Source organism: Cavia porcellus, unplaced genomic scaffold (assembly GCF_034190915.1).
Source record: "Cavia porcellus strain 051 isolate PalLab524CR breed Dunkin Hartley unplaced genomic scaffold, mCavPor4.1 scaffold_1, whole genome shotgun sequence".
NCBI classification, from domain to species: Eukaryota; Metazoa; Chordata; class Mammalia; order Rodentia; family Caviidae; genus Cavia; species Cavia porcellus.
The window spans coordinates 160,821,587-160,837,438 of NW_026947484.1; the positions used below are offsets into that span (position 1 = coordinate 160,821,587).

Here is a 15,852-nt window from a genome sequence, read left to right on the forward strand (position 1 = left end):
CTTTGGGAAACAAGCAAAATAATAAATTTCACAACACAGATTGCATAGAAAGACTGGAGCTCATAGCCGGGCGTGATGCTCATGCCTGTAATCCCAGCACCCTGGTGGCTGAGGCAAGAGGATCCTTTGTGAGTTCAAGACCAACCTATGTTACAAAGTGAGTTCAAGGCCAGCCTGAATTGCATAGAGAGACCCTGTCTCAAAAAGACAAACAAAAAAGATCAGAGCTCATGATCTAACTAGCTGGCTGACTTTAGGCTTTTGTGACCCATTAGGAAAGCATAGTTCATGTATGGCTCATCCTTTTTGTTGCTAGCACAAAATATTTGACAACTTAAAACTGATGTTATTTGGCTCATGGTTTCAGAGAATTCAGTCCATTGTTAAGCAATTTCACAGCAGAAATTGCATGGTAGGAGGGCACGGCAGAGGACTGCTGTATAACACATGGCAGCCAGGAAACAGAGCACGTGGGAAGAGAATGTGAGAGGTTTGCCCTCTTAAGTTGTGCTTTCAGTCACCTACCTCCTGGAATTGGTTACCACCTCCTAATACTGTATTTACCTATGAACTCAATGGATTGACCCATCCATGAGGCTTGTGCCTTTATGACCCAGTTGTCTTCCAACAGCCCCACCTCTGATCACATCAGGCTTCTGGGATACATTTTAAACCTAAATAATTCTAGTCCATAAGTATTTTTTAATCATAGTGATTTGTGGCGGTGTAAACTGTGCTAACTCAATTTATTTCACAATTATATAAGTAGCTTTTAACTCCCATGGACTCAGTCAGTAATATAAAAGTCAGTAATATAAAAAACTCAGACTCCAGTTGATATGTAAAGTTTTAACTTAATCTTAAATTGCTAAATTATTGTAATATTTGACATATTTCTCAGGTGAGTGTTGTTTTTATACAGAGAACAATGCAAGTATATATAGATCTTAGAAAATGCCAGCTGTAAGGACTTTGGTACACTGGTTTATCCAAATTAAACTTGAACTGTGTAGCATGGCCTGGCTTGACTTTGTGAGCAGAGCTAGGACATGAATCTTTTAAATCATGTGAAAATGTCAGACAGATTAAAATTGAGAAAGATTATAAAAGACACAGAGCCTCTATTAAAAAATGTTGATGGATGATATTACTTCATGGTAGATTGTGAAAGGGATTATCTTTAAAACAACCAGCAAAATATAACAAACAAAAAGAAAAGTCCATATTTAGTAAGTCAACAGATGAAATAAAAACTCAAATTGTGAAAACAAATTCAATCAGAAATGAAGGCTGAAAAGGAAGAGAAATTGAACAAAATTCAGATAATAAGAAAACAGATGTTCAATAGTGATTTTACATTCAATTATATAAATGGTAGTGCTAAAGGAAAACTGACTATACAGTTCAGTTAAAAAGCACAGTGTAGCGAGATAGACACAAAAGTAATATTGAAGTGTAAGTACTGTTTTTCCGAAACTTCTTAAATACAAGCTTGTGCTTTAGTCAGGGTTCTGCACAAAACCAATGCACATATACAAGCAATAAATTATAGATTCACACTTGTAATCCCTCTCTGTCCATCTCTGCAGAGGGCAGGGGAGACAGAGGTAGGGAGAGAAGGGCGATTTTACCTGGTTATGGAAGCCCCACAGCCCTGCCCCCAGTCTTTCAACTTTAGCCTGGAGTCACAGGAAATGCAGTGTAGGAATTGCCTCTAAATCCAAAGGCCTGGGAGCCAGTGTGACTGAGGCCCTGAACTCCAGCTCAAGGACAAGAAGAACAATGTCTGGACTCCAGCAGGTAGGAGGCACACAGGACAAATTCCTGCTTTTTTGTTCTATCTCCATAAAATAATTCAGTATTCACTCATGTTAACATGAATAGAACCTCCTTAAACTTCATACAGGACCGGCCACAAACCTGGCATCAAACTAAAAGCGAAAGGACTAAACAACTGTACATGTTCTTCTTAAGGTGAGAAAAGTAGAAAAGATACCCTCTTCCACCACTTCTGCTCATCATTGTACTGAGAATTCTTGCCAGTGCAGCAAAGCATGAAAAATAATTAGAAGCTTTATAGACTAGAAAGGAAGAAATAAAGCTCTTGGATACAACATATGGTGTCCATAAAAATCTCTACAAAAGTACAATACTAAATCTGATAGAGGGATATAGGAAGGTTATAGGATTTCAATTCAATAAAAAATGATTTTTTTTAAAATTAGCAAAAAATTTTAAAAACCATTTACAATCACAGAAACAATAAATGGTCTTTTGAGAAGATTACTGACATCATTCCTTATCTCTGTACTGGCAACTACTTGACTTTGAACAAAGTCAAAGAAATCTATCTAAATTATACAGTGATAACATGTTCACAGATCAAATGATTCAATGATACTAAGATGTAAATTCTCCAATATTGATTCACTGATTGAACATACTTTTTCTACTTATTTAAAAAAATAACAAGCTAAAACTAAAATCTAAGTGGAAATTCAGTCTTGTATAACTAATGTAGTTTTGAATAAAAAAAGAACAAATAATTGCTCTATTTGATTTCAAGGCTTTTATAAAGCCATAGTCACAGAGATACTTTCACACTGGCATAAAGATAGAAAATTTGATTAATGGAACACAATAGAAAGCCCAGAAATACATTTATACATTATATATACAGAAATTTTTCAGAAAATATTAATAGGAATAGTGGAAAATGCAAAATACAAATTGAACCTTTACTTCATAGATGGAAGAACAAATGGAAAGCTTTAAATATTTTATAAGGAAACATAAGATGGTATTTGAAAACTTCATAGTAAGGATTATGGCTTGTGTGTAGACATCTCCTCAAAGCGCCCTGCAGTCATAAGTGGAGCTTTACCCAGGGGGCTGGATCTAGGTTTTGATGCTGGGGTTAAGGGTGTGGGATTACTAAGTTAACCCACTGGTTGGTTTGGTATATTTTGGGCACAGATAGTGGAAAAACCCACCCTGTATGTGGGTGGCCCAAACAGGGGCAGGTATCCTGGAAGGGATAAGAAAGAGAGGAACCTGTTATGTTACTTCTTCACTAATTTGCTGCTTTCCTGCCTTCTGCCCACCGTTGCACCCCTACCATTCTGCCCTGCCTTGGAGCCAGCCAAGTATGAACTGAAATCTCTACAATCAAGTGTTTCTTCTTTAACTTTGGGTGTGAGGTATGGTGTCTCAACAATGGGAAAAGTAACTAAAATCATGAGTAAATAACATTTAGAGGTTATCAAAGAACAATTACCATCACAAACCAATAAATTCCATTGACTTAAAAAAGTTTAAATATCTGCTCATCAAAAGGTAACATTAAAAAAAGTCTGAGCATATTATAAAATGAGATACAAAAGTATGAATGTAAATAAAGACCAAATGCATGGTAGATATTGATAAGTACAAAGAAAATGTTCAAGTGGGAGGGGAACAAGGGAGAAAGGAAGGGGAATGGAAGGAAGGGAAAAGGAATAAAAAGAAAATAGAAGGGAAAAATAGACACAAAGCTTTTGTAAATAGGGAAGGAAAAAGTGTTGAAGGGAGGGGAGAAGAATAGAGAAAAAAAAGGGGAATCAAGATATATTATGTACAGGTACAAATTCTTTATGATGAATGTGATCATGATATATCAAAGTGTATCAATAGAAATGATTTAAAAAAGAAAAGTTTAAAAAAGTATGAGTGTGCATATGTATATGTATTGTATATATATGGAGAGAGAGAGAGGGAGAGAGAGAGAGAGAGACATTCAGCATACCTACTAAAACACACACACACAACTGAATCCAAAATAAAGAAATAATTCCAATGAGTTGCTAAAAGATAAATTAACGCAATTGAAAATAATTTCATGAGGCTGAGGGTTCTGCTCAGTAGCACAAGTGCCTACCTGGCAAGTGCAAGGTCAGGAGTTTGATCCCTGGTATCAAAAAAAATGTCATGGTGGCTATGGTCATTATGTATATTTAAATTACACCAATAAATTTTATAAAAAATGTCAATCTGGAAAATTTTATCATGACAGAAGATATATAAATGACTGATATTTGTAATAAAAAGAACTCAACATTGTCATTTATAAATGATTATTTTTGTTTTGTATTTAGTATGTGTTTATAATACATTATATATCATCTTACTCTGAAATCCTACTATGCTTTTGTTTTTCTGTTGCCTTTGGTTCTATCCTGTTATATCTTATTGGATATTATTATATGTAATAATATGAACAAATTTTCTATGGAAAATGAGATAATATAGTAGCCATTAGTCCTTCTCTGCTATTTGGTTCTGAAAGCCCTGTAATGCTTTCATTCTCTTGAATGGTTTTATACTTTTTTGTTATGCTTGATACTATCGTATATGAAGCTATGCTCAACTATTTCCAAGAAAGAGACACTGTGGTAGTTACTGTTAGTTGTGGGTCGTCTTGTGGTAAAATGCTGTGTTACTTGCATTGTTCTAATCTGATCTGCTTTGTTATTATGTCCTCTTTTGTCTTAATCTCTTTAAAATAAAAAAATTTTAAAATAATACATTATGAACTTAATCACCATTGGGTGTTGGTGCATGTAAGTGTCACATCTTAGTCTCTTTTCCTTCTCCCTCTGCCTTAGATACTTTTCACTCATTGCTGACACAAATTACCTGATACCCAAAATGAAAGAAGGGAAGGTTTTTTAGCTTTCAGTTTGTGGAGGTGTCAGTCCATAATCAGCTGGCTCCAAGCAGCGTGGTACGGCACAGGGGCGACACTTCAGGGCAGTGGAAGACAGCAAAAGGAGCAAGAGCAAAAAATAGGAAACAAGCCTCTTTTCCTCCCTTATGTTGTAAGCAGGTTGCTCACCAACACACACACTTGCGGTAGATATAGCACTCACACCATCTCCCTTCCCCTCCTCTTGCACAGGCTGAGGATGTTTACAAAGTAGAGACCCTGGCCCCTGCTGAATCACATAGTTAAATTTCTGACTTTCTCATATTGATGCAATGAACAACATTCTACAGCAGTAATGGCTTGTTTTCTATACCTCAGGATGTAGAGCTGCTGAATTACTTATTTAGGCTTCTAGACCTCTCAAGTTGACACAATGTATCAATCATAACACCCTTTTCCTTTCCTATCTCTCCAACCCACATCCTCTTCTTATCTGCAAAAGATTTGCCTCCATATCTTATCATCTTTCTTTTATTTTGCTCCTTAAGTTATTCATATTTTGTATTTTTCACGTAAGAGAAACATTAATATTTAACCTTCTGTTTAAGTTAAATCAGTCCACCAATTGGTTTGATACCACCCTAATTTTAGTAACCTAGATAGAATATAAAAGAGCAGAAAGACGCTGTTAAGGTCCTTCGTTGCTTTTGCCTCCTTGTGGGCATGATGAATTGTTCTCAGCAGTACTCCTCTGCCAAGCCACCCTACCTTCGAGACAGCTGATTATAGACTGAAATCTCTACAAACTATGAGCTAAACGAACCTTTCCCCCTTTAACTTTGAGTATCTGGTATTTGTCTCTGCAACACAAAGTGACTAAAAGACAAGGCTCACCCCCCAACATCACATTTAGCTTAATCATCAGTTGAATCCATTGATCCATCATACACCCATGATCCAGTCACTTATGAGCTCTACCTATGAATTCATGAGAATTAGTGGGGAATCTAGGCGTAAACTATAACACTTTCTGTGTCTGACTGATTTCACTTAGCATTATGGTCTCAAGATGCACCTGTTTTCTTACAAATAACTCAAATTTATCCTTCATAGAGCATATATATATATATATATATATATATGTATAATGAGTGCTTTATCCATTCATACATACAGAGTGCTAAGATTTAGCTTTGTGAATTATTTGGCTATAAACACAATATAGCTGTAGCACTGGAAGGTGATGTCTTTAAGTCCTTTGGAGAAATATCCATAAGGTATAGGTAGGTAGAATCAAATTTACATTTTTTAGTTTTATAAGAAATCTCCATTCTGCTTTCCATAGTGGTTTTACTGGCTTGTATTTCCATCAACAATGTAGAAGTGTTTCCTTTTACCCACAACTTTGCCAGTATTTGTTGTTTTGTGAGTTTGTGGTACTATTCTTTCTGGAACAAACAAGAATCTCAGTGCTGTTTTGATTTGCATTTTTATAGTACCCAAAGATATTGCCCACTTTTCACATATTTGTCATTTATGCTTCTGAAGAGTAGGATCTGTTCATTTTGATTGTCCAGTTTTGATTGGAATTTTTTAGTTCTTTGTATAATCTAAATTTTAGTCCTCTGTCCAAAGAATAGCTGGATTGCATTTTTCCTTTTCTGAACATTATGTTTTCCTTTATTGGTTGCTTAATTTGCTATGCAGAAGTTTTAAAATTTGATACATACTCATTTGTTGATTATTTGTGTTACTTCTTGTGAAAATGATATTCTACTCAGAAACTCCTTGCCTATACCTATCTTCAAGAGTGTTACCTGTTTTGTCATGCAGCAAACTGTCTTTTATTTCATTTCATATTTATTTATTTATTTGTTTATTTGGTACCAGGGATTGAATTCATGACCTTGTACGTCCAGGCAGGCATTTGTGCTGTTGAGCTATATCCCCAGGTCTTGTTTTTGTTTTAATATCTAGATCTTTGATCTTTTTGATTTTAAGAAATGAAAGATGTAGGTCTACATTAAATGTTCTGCATGTGACTTACCTGATTTCCAGCACCATTTGTTAGAGAGGCTAACTTCCGTCCAGCATATGTATTTGACACCTTCTTCAAAGTTCAGGTAGTTGGATGGGCCTCAGGTTGTTTCTGTGTCTCCCACTGTGTTCTCCTGTCTTACATATTTATTTTTGCAGTGGTGCTGTGCTTTTTTTTTTATCACTGTAGTTTTGTGATCTAATTTGAAATCTGGGGCTGCCTCTGTTTTGCTCTTGTTGTCCAGAATTGCGTTTGCTATTCTAGGTCTCTTCTGATTCCATATAAATTTTAAGATGTTTTTTCTATATTTCTGTAAGCAGTGCTGTTGGTTTTTTGCCTGCAATCACATTAAATATATATATTTAATTAAACATTCATACATATTTATGTAAAGTTTTATATATATATATACACATATATATATAAAACCCTCTTTCTCTATATATATAATATACAATATAGATAATGTTATATGATATATAATCAGGTCCATTTTGACAATAGTGGTTCTGCTTATCCAGGAAGAGGGGATGCTTTTCTATTTTCTAATGTTCTCTTATTTAATCAGAATATTATAGTTTTCATTATAGAGGTCTTTCACTTTCTTGGTAAGGTTAATTCTAATATATTAAATTTTTTGAAGTTATTTTGAATGGCATTGGGTTCCTTACTTTATTTCTAGGTGGGTTCATTATGTACAAGGATATTATCATTTTTATGTTTGTTTTGCAGCCTGCTCATTCAAAATTTTTAGTAAAATATAAAAGTTCAGAAACATCAACTCTGAAGATCTGAAATATTCAAATATCTCGTGTTGCTGATATAAATTTAAAAATTGTGCACATATTCTTAGAAAAATTATTTGAGATGTGTCTTGATTAATTAAAAAAGTAAAAGATGCCTTTTTATTAATCTCTTGGGAGTTTACAAATCTTTATTCCGTCACTCTTGCCACTGTCTGAAGCATTTTTGAAAGTCCTTTTTCATATTTTTAGTTGTGCAGTTGTGGCTGCCTAAATGTCCTGAATCGGTTCATAACATTTACCATCGTGGTCATTGTGACTTTGTGAAAGAGCCAGGAGTCACACAGTGCCAGATTCAGTGAATGGGTGCACAAGATACATTGTAACATTTTTATTTGATAGAAGTTGCTGTAAACTCTTTGAATCAATTCTGAAACAAGAGGCAGCCACAAAAAGGCACTCACAAAACAAGACTTTGCAACTGCTTCAGAAAGTCGCAAGAGAAGTGGGATGTGTTCAGGGTGGGGGCATTTTGAGGAGAATTCACGACACTGTGTCTTTTACTATAATAAAATTTCCAAACTTTTATTTAAGTATTAACTATGTTTTTAAATCACAGAATTGCAACTGTTCTATGGCCATAAGCATTTATTCAAGAAAAACAAACACAGTATAAGGGTTTAGCTCTGTTGAAAAGCACTTGCCTAGCACACATGAGGCTTAGGTTCAATCTCCAGTATTCAGAAAAGGAGAAAGAAAAAGAGCAAGGGATAGAAACAAGAGAAAGAGAGACAGAGTCAGAGAGAAAGAAACAGAGAGACAGAGACAGAAATATGAGTGCATGAATCATAAAAATACTTGTAGAAGAATTCTTATTGCAGTTTTGTGCACAATTCCCAAACCTGAAAGTAGACCAAAGATCTGTTTACAGAAGAACGAATAAACAAAATTATAATATTCTCATGTAATGATATGTAAGGATTTGGCACAAAGGATGCTATATAAAGATAGAATACAAATAAATGTTGTGATTGACAGAAATGTGTTTGTCTTCTAAGGGTGTGTCCACAATAGGAGATGTATGGATAATTGCACGTGTCAAAACTCATAAAATGGTAACATTTAATGCCTGTTTCATATCAATTATATTTCAATAAAATATTTAAAAGAGTTCATTTCAGCAAAACCTTTGATGATGCCTTTTGACCAAAATTGAGACTGGTATAGTGAAAAACAGTAGTAGTTGAGGTTTAGCCTGAGAATTGTGAGTGATTTATCTATCAGTAAATTAGCTTTACTCCAACTAAATTTTCACACTATTTTAACAGTGCTTTGAGTAGTTAGTAGAAAAATGCTTCCGATTATCTGAACTACCTATACGGTGATAAATTTGGTTTACCTTCTTAGACGATGCAGTTGAAGCAGATAATCGTTACATGTCTGAAAGACAGTGAATTATGACTATAAAACAAAAGTAATCAATCCCCTGAGTAAAGTGAGGTCAGGCATTCATGTTATTCATTTGGCAAGGATTATTCAACTGGCTAAAGGATGAATTCTATATATGGAATGAATAAATATTTGATTTGAGAAGGGAAAAATGGTAGAAAGGGATTGCCTCACTATAGAAGTATGGATAATGAGAAGCTCTTTGAGATACTACAAAGACTTTCACACACTGAGTAAAACATTGAGATCTGGTGATACTTAGGCTCCTTTCAACAGTACTTTTACTCTCTGTGAAACTGAGGCCTGATTTGATTTTTGATGAGTGCAGTTTCTGAATAACATTATCAGAATCAAGAAACAAGTCATCCCTTTTGTCTTTAGAAGCATAATCTTTGACAACACAAACCACACTAACCAATATTAGACAGAGTTGAACTAAATGAAAATAATACAATAAGGAGATATTATTGAATCTTCATATGGAACAACTGTACAAGAAATGTGCATTTGTGAGGCACAGAGCAAAGAACAGTGGTCCGCAAGGTTTGCTGTCAGAGAACACAGAAGGCAGAAGCTGTTGTGAAACTGTCTTTTATCTCTGAGAGAGCCTGGGAATAAAACAAATCACGTAGCTGCCAGACTGCATTTGAAGATGCTACCACACTCACCATTCCAAGTTGCCTTTCCCTGCAGAGGCCAAAGGCTTACAAAGAACATTGTTTGAATAATATTGGGGAACTTTGGTGGATAATAGCGGTATTTGGAAAGTGGAGCAAAAAGACTAGTCATAATTTTTCAGTGGCAGCAATGGACAGACACGTGGATCAAACAGACAGCAGACATCAAATCTTGTTAGCAGGTACCAATTACATTCCCAAAGATATTCAACTAAATTTAACAAGGAATCAGGACTGACAGAACTTTCTTTGTAATGTGCTGTCTTGTGGATTTTCAGAAAAGTGTGCATTGGTTCTCATGCCTGCACTCCACCAGAACTACATTAAAGAAGCATGTAGTTGCATGTGAATCTTTTATTATTGAAAGCATGTGGTATGAGTTCTATTTTCCTTAGCAAAAACTGACTAACTTAACCTAAGAAAAATATTACGGGCTCCAGCATCCTTTCTAATTCAGTAGATTTTTAGTAAAACACTTTATTTTCCAGCTGTTAAGCATCTGAGTATAATTTTCTATTCAGAGATGGTTTGATCCATATCTTTGTGATGCTTTTATTTAATTGGAATAGCAGCAATTAAATCTGATTTGTTTTGAATCAGAATCTCACTGTGTAGTCTAGGCTGGCTGCAATCTTGGGATCCTCCTGCCTCAGTCTCTTGTTGCTGAGATTACGAATATGAACCACCATGACCAACTTAAATTAATTTTAAGAGCGTATTGGATAGTATGAAACACACAATGTGAGGAGTCATAAGTGAATGCCTATCTTCCCATCACATCTGCTTTTTATCTCGAATGACCTACTTCAGTTAACTGTATGTTCTATTTATTTTATTGTGCTCTGAATGACTGTGCTCCCCCCAAATCCCTATTCTGAACACTTAATCATAAGAGTGATGGCACTCAAGAGGGCAGCTTTTAGTAGGAGATTAAATCATGAGGACAAGGTCCCCGATCGATGGGTCCAGTGTCCTTAGAAATCAATCCAGTCACTGCCTGGCCCCTTCATGGTGTGGGAACACATCACAAGGGAAATTACTAGGCAGCTAAACCTTACATGGTCTTGGTGCTAAGCCAAACAGTGTGCCCCATTGTTCAACAGCTGCACAGTTTAAAAAGGACAGATTTGAAGGTGACATCAGGGTATTAGTAAATATGGTGAAGTACACTTAATGACCGGTTTTGTTTGTTTTTATTGGGCAGCAAATGTACCATCCTTCGTGTGCGCAGTAAGTACTAAATATAAATACCAAGCCCAAGTGCATCTCTCTCTTGGGGGATTTTCTATTGCTGTGGACCACATCAACAGACAACCAATACCCCAGATCTGATTTGGAAGCTGTGATTTGTCATTGTTAAAGGAAGTGCAATCTTTAGTTTGATGAGTGTTCAAAGATCAGGTTTAATAAAGCTTCATCAATGATCCAGAAAAATCATTTCAGATCCCAATCAAAGGGTTTTTTCTAAGTCTTTTAGAGGAACAAGAGCTCCAGAGGTAGGTTGGATACGCTAAAAGCACTAAATCTTTGAAAGGATTTAGAACGGGATTTAGCGAGTCAACCCTATCATGTTTGTGCTTTACCTGTAGTTGCCTAGGTAACAAGAAACTTGGAACTCCCACAATATTTTTTTTTCTAAACTAGCATCAAGAATATCACAGTCATTAAGCAAAAGAGTGCTTTCCTGTGTGTTGATGTAAGTTTCTCGATTCTGATCTCAAAAAAGTTCTACTATGCTTTTCCCCAAATCGTATATGAATTGTAAATAAATTATTGGTTGTTTTAATATTTAGCATCTCCAGTTGTTCCTAAATCATATACAAATTTATGTAACTTATTTTATCACGGGCTATTGCTTGCAACATGTCCAATTCACATAAACACTCTCTCCAGAGAAAAGCTAGTCTATTAAGAATGCACAAATAGGTCAGCACAGCACAATACCCAAGAGTAGAATAGTTGTTCCGTTGTTTATTCATTCAATGTTTACTAAGAAACAACGCTGTGGAAAGTCTGATGCAGAAGCTATGGAAATAAAGGATCAAAATACAAGCACAACACATGGCCTTGGTATTACGAACTTCAGCTCATCAAAGGGAATCAACAATTAGTGGTAAAGTCTTTTTGTCTTCCTTTCTCTCTCTTTTGTATGGGAATCACCTTCCTTTCTCACTCAAAATCAGATATTTCTAACAGTGTAACACTTCTCTTTATTGCTCTTCCTCTTTCCCATTTCTTCTTAGACAATGTCTCACTAACAGATTTCTTACAGGTCTAATCCCACTTCACACTCTGCTTATAGAAAGCCAAGAAATAATGTAAATTTATATCACAGTATGTAGGCTGAAGTGTTTTTAAAATGTTAGATCAAATTGCTTTATGGTACTGATACCGAGCAAGTCTTGTACACGCTCTCTGGTGGCTGATCCGGGTCTCAGAGAGACTTGTCCCTCTGTTCTTGCTTCCAGCAACCCGCTTGTCTCACAGTGTCAGCTCCGCAGCAAGCTCCAGAAACGTCAGGATCCAATGCTCTGCAAATTTTTCCATCCAAAAGGAAGGCTTCATCTGGCTTTTCAATGGAGCTTATCCTGGGTTGCAAATAATTGGCAGTGAGATTGTTGAAATACAACGTTATTGTCTTATTTTCAACAGGTGTGGTTTTTGAAGTGAAACTGAGCTGCTACCCTTTTTCTGCATACAGACAATCTCACAGAAGCTGTTATTCTTGTGCTGTTTGCTTCCTTTGTTACAGGGAAGGGAAGGTGTACTTCTGGGACAGTTACATGCAGTTCTTGGGTGAGATCCTTAAGAATAACACTTAGAAAGCACATGTTGTCATTCTCGTTGCTGATGCAAGACAGAAGAAAAAATATTAATTTGTCTGATGGAAACCAGAGGCCTTGCAACTGAGAGCAAATTGACCAAGTCCTCTCAGAATTACTGCAATTAGTAGTACAGTAAGGGTTTAAACTCATGGGAAAGAAAAGGCCAGAAGCAAGCTCATGCTATTAGTGTATTTTTTTTTCTTCATTAGGGAAAGGACAAAATGCTTTTCTCAATGTTCATTTTTAAATCTTCAAGCAGAAAGATCGCACACACACACTCACACACTCATACACATAGATGTGAGTTTATTTTAGAAACTTCATACTCCTATCTATACTTCTCAACCCCTGGACTCATATGCACTTATTTTTCGCACTGATAAAATAATTCAGGCTCTGCAATTCTCAAGAACAAGCTCCGTGGACAGATCTGTTGGTGCTGCACCTGTAGAGAAGCACTCCAGGGAGGAAGGTGGCAGGGCAGTGGCCTGTGAGGCAGAGCAGGCCAGCCGGGCCTATCACTCACCCTTGTCTCCTTGCTCCAACGACTGACCTGCTAAGTAAGCAGAGCCATGTTTTCCGCTTCCTTGCTTAGTGAAGGAGCTTTGGAGCAGTTTGTTTGCCAGAAAGATAATAATCAGCCAATATTTTGACAACAGCTTTGGAAAACAACCAGTTTTCCTCTCTGAGTCAGAAGACCTTTTCAGTTGTCTCGAATAAAGTTCATTTGAGAATAAGGCTTTTAATTGGTAGCTTATCAGAGAAAGGGAAGCTTGCCACATTATATCTTTTAACCTTAAAAAACTTTTTTCCTTTATATACCAGTCAGATAGAGAAATAGAAAAAAAAATTACTAAATGCACCATGGCTCTACTGCAAATGAAAGTAATTTGGAATCGGAAGTTCAGGTTTTTTTGTGTTTCTTAGCTTCTTCATCCCTAGGAAGTCTTTGGACTTCTCTCAGTCTCATTTTTTGAAACCACACAATGATAGAAAATGTCTGACTTGCTTATGCTACGTGTAGGGATTTTGTAAATTGCAACTGCATGAATGCCCTGGTGATGGAATTCACACGTAGACATGTTTAATCTGTCAGCTATGGATTTATACCATCCCTTGAATCAGTTATTGTTCTGATGGGTTCTTAAAGTTTTGCCCAGTTAAATCATGTTTTCTCTTAGAATAAGAATGGAAAGGGAGCTTTGTGTCACATTATCAACAAGGTTTGGAACAGCAGTTCCTTTCTGTGCTATGGAGAATTATACAGAAGGAGCTTTAATAATAACTAATGATGTATCCTGTGAGGAACAATATATGAATACATGTAGCCATGGTATGCATTTGCAGTAATTTCCTGAGACCTCAAGACTGGTAGTCATAAAAAGTAGAAATAGTCTCTTCTAGGATAATTAATAGCACAACCTCTTTGAATAAGCTTAGTAAGTTATTAAGACTATGTTTCCTTTAATTTTGAAGAAGAATAAGAATACTGGACATTCAAGTGACCTAGCCATGCATATATTGAAAAGTAAGGTGAGCTTAGGTGCTCCAACCAATGAGGTTGGTATGTCTCCTTCTGCACCAGGCAGAAAAAGTTCCCATGATAAAGCACAGTTCCTCAGTAAAGGGCTAAGAATTTTGATGTGTGCATCTCCCTGGGAAAACCTCCTCACAGGCTGTCAGAGACTACGAAGAGCAAATTAACATCACTGCCATTTTCGTGATTACAAATTAATGTTAATGTATGCCAGGAAGAGAGATCCTGAGGTGTTTTCCCCAAAGTGAAGTTCTGAGGGAAAATATGACAATAAATATTGTAGTCAATAATCTCTTAAAAGAAGCTGTTGAAAAATGGCCCGTGTCTTTTATAGACACTGTGGACTCCAGCTTATAGAAACTAAATGACCCCAAAATACCTAACTAATCTTTGCCTTAACATTCATTCATCCATTTATTCATTCACCAAACAGTACCTGAGTGGTGTGTACAGGGAGTGTGATCAATGCTGTAACAATGAGATAAGCAAACCTGGTTCGTGGGACTCACATTCTCCCAGACTCACTCACTGTCACTATTCAAGTGATTACATCTGTGGGTCTTCATGAAAAGACACAGCAATATTAGGAAGATCATTGCAGGAAGTTTTAACTCTGTGAAATTAGGATAAGCTAAAGGTCCAAAGCACTGTAGTAGCTAAACAGGTGCAGGTAAAGGTGCTGGAAATATTTTCTCAATGAAAATAATTTCTAGACCAGAGGCAAGAGACAGAAATGTTCAATAGCCCTAACTCCACCAGCCAGCTGAGATTTAAAAATATAAAGATCAGTGCAATAGTTAGTTAGAAACAGAATCACTCAAACAAATGGATGTTTTAAAGACTGGTACATTCTTCACTTTTACATAAAAGTATTTTACATAAAAGATTTTGAATGTCTCATCCTCTTATTCCTAGATTGATTTCAGAAGCATAGTGTTTTTGTCTGGATGCTTCCCTCTCCCCCAACTCATAAAACCTAATCTTCATCAAGAAAATTGAAGAGGTTATGTACAGATCCTATGGAATAATAGCAGAAGCTTAGACATCTATCTATGCATCTTGAACATACAGAGAGGTCATCAAAGAGAAGATAATAAGACTCTCATTAAGGGCAGCCCACATACAGTGGCTGGTTCACATGGTGATGATAAAAAAAAAAACACAACTTACAGTAGATCTAAAATCCTCCACTTTCAGAATTCCTTAGAGAGTTCTCTGAGTCCTGTGAGGTTGACTTATAGCTTGCCTTGTCCTTCTTTTCAATTCTCCTCCTCTTTCTTCTTCTTCTTCTTCTTCTTCTTCTTCTTCTTCTTCTTCTTCTTCTTCTTCTTCTTCTTCTTCTTCTTCTTCTTCTTCTTCTTCTTCTTCTGTTCTCCAAAAAGGGAGAACCTAATCACTCTTTGATTACTGATAAACCTCTGTCAAGGTGTTACGGCTTATATCTTGATGTTCTCATACAGCCTCAGGCATTCATAGGTGTGGCTTTCAGGAGTTGCTGGATTATGGGCACTTGATTAACTGATACTCAATTAAGGATGCACAACACTGGATTAGTCCACTGATTGGCTTAGCAAAGTGCTGGGAATGAATGATGGGAAACTCCACCTTGTGGGGAAGCCCAGAACCTTGGATGGAATAGAAGGGAAAGCAAGCGGAAGGGAGGCTGCTGACTGTGGTCTGCTGCCTGCACTGCTGTGACCTGTTTCTCCTCTGCCACACTGCCCTGCCTTGGAGCCAGCTAACTGAAACTTCTATAAAATGTGAGCTAACATGAATGTTTTCTCCTTTAAGTTGTGGGTACTGGGCATTTTGTCCCAGTAACCAGAAAGAAACTGAGACACAAGGCAATCTCCATACCATGGTCTGGCTTGTGTCCTGCCAAAGTCATATGTTAAAATT

At 36.4% G+C, this 15,852-nt stretch overlaps 1 protein-coding gene across 5 annotated transcripts in view; it reads right to left on the reverse strand.

The window, feature by feature from the left end:
* The window catches only part of LOC134478152 (uncharacterized), a 157,108-nt gene that overhangs the window by 34,938 nt on the left and 106,318 nt on the right, over nucleotides 1-15,852 (reverse strand). The window contains exon 1 of one of the 5 annotated variants that reach the window (XM_063258521.1): nucleotides 6,732-7,051. The exons of the other annotated variants lie outside the window; for them this stretch is intronic. Within the exon in view, the coding sequence (XP_063114591.1) occupies nucleotides 6,732-6,748 (17 nt within the window). The 5' untranslated portion in view covers nucleotides 6,749-7,051. Of the gene's footprint in view, nucleotides 1-6,731; nucleotides 7,052-15,852 lie in introns of those variants that run through there. 5 annotated transcript variants of the gene reach the window in all.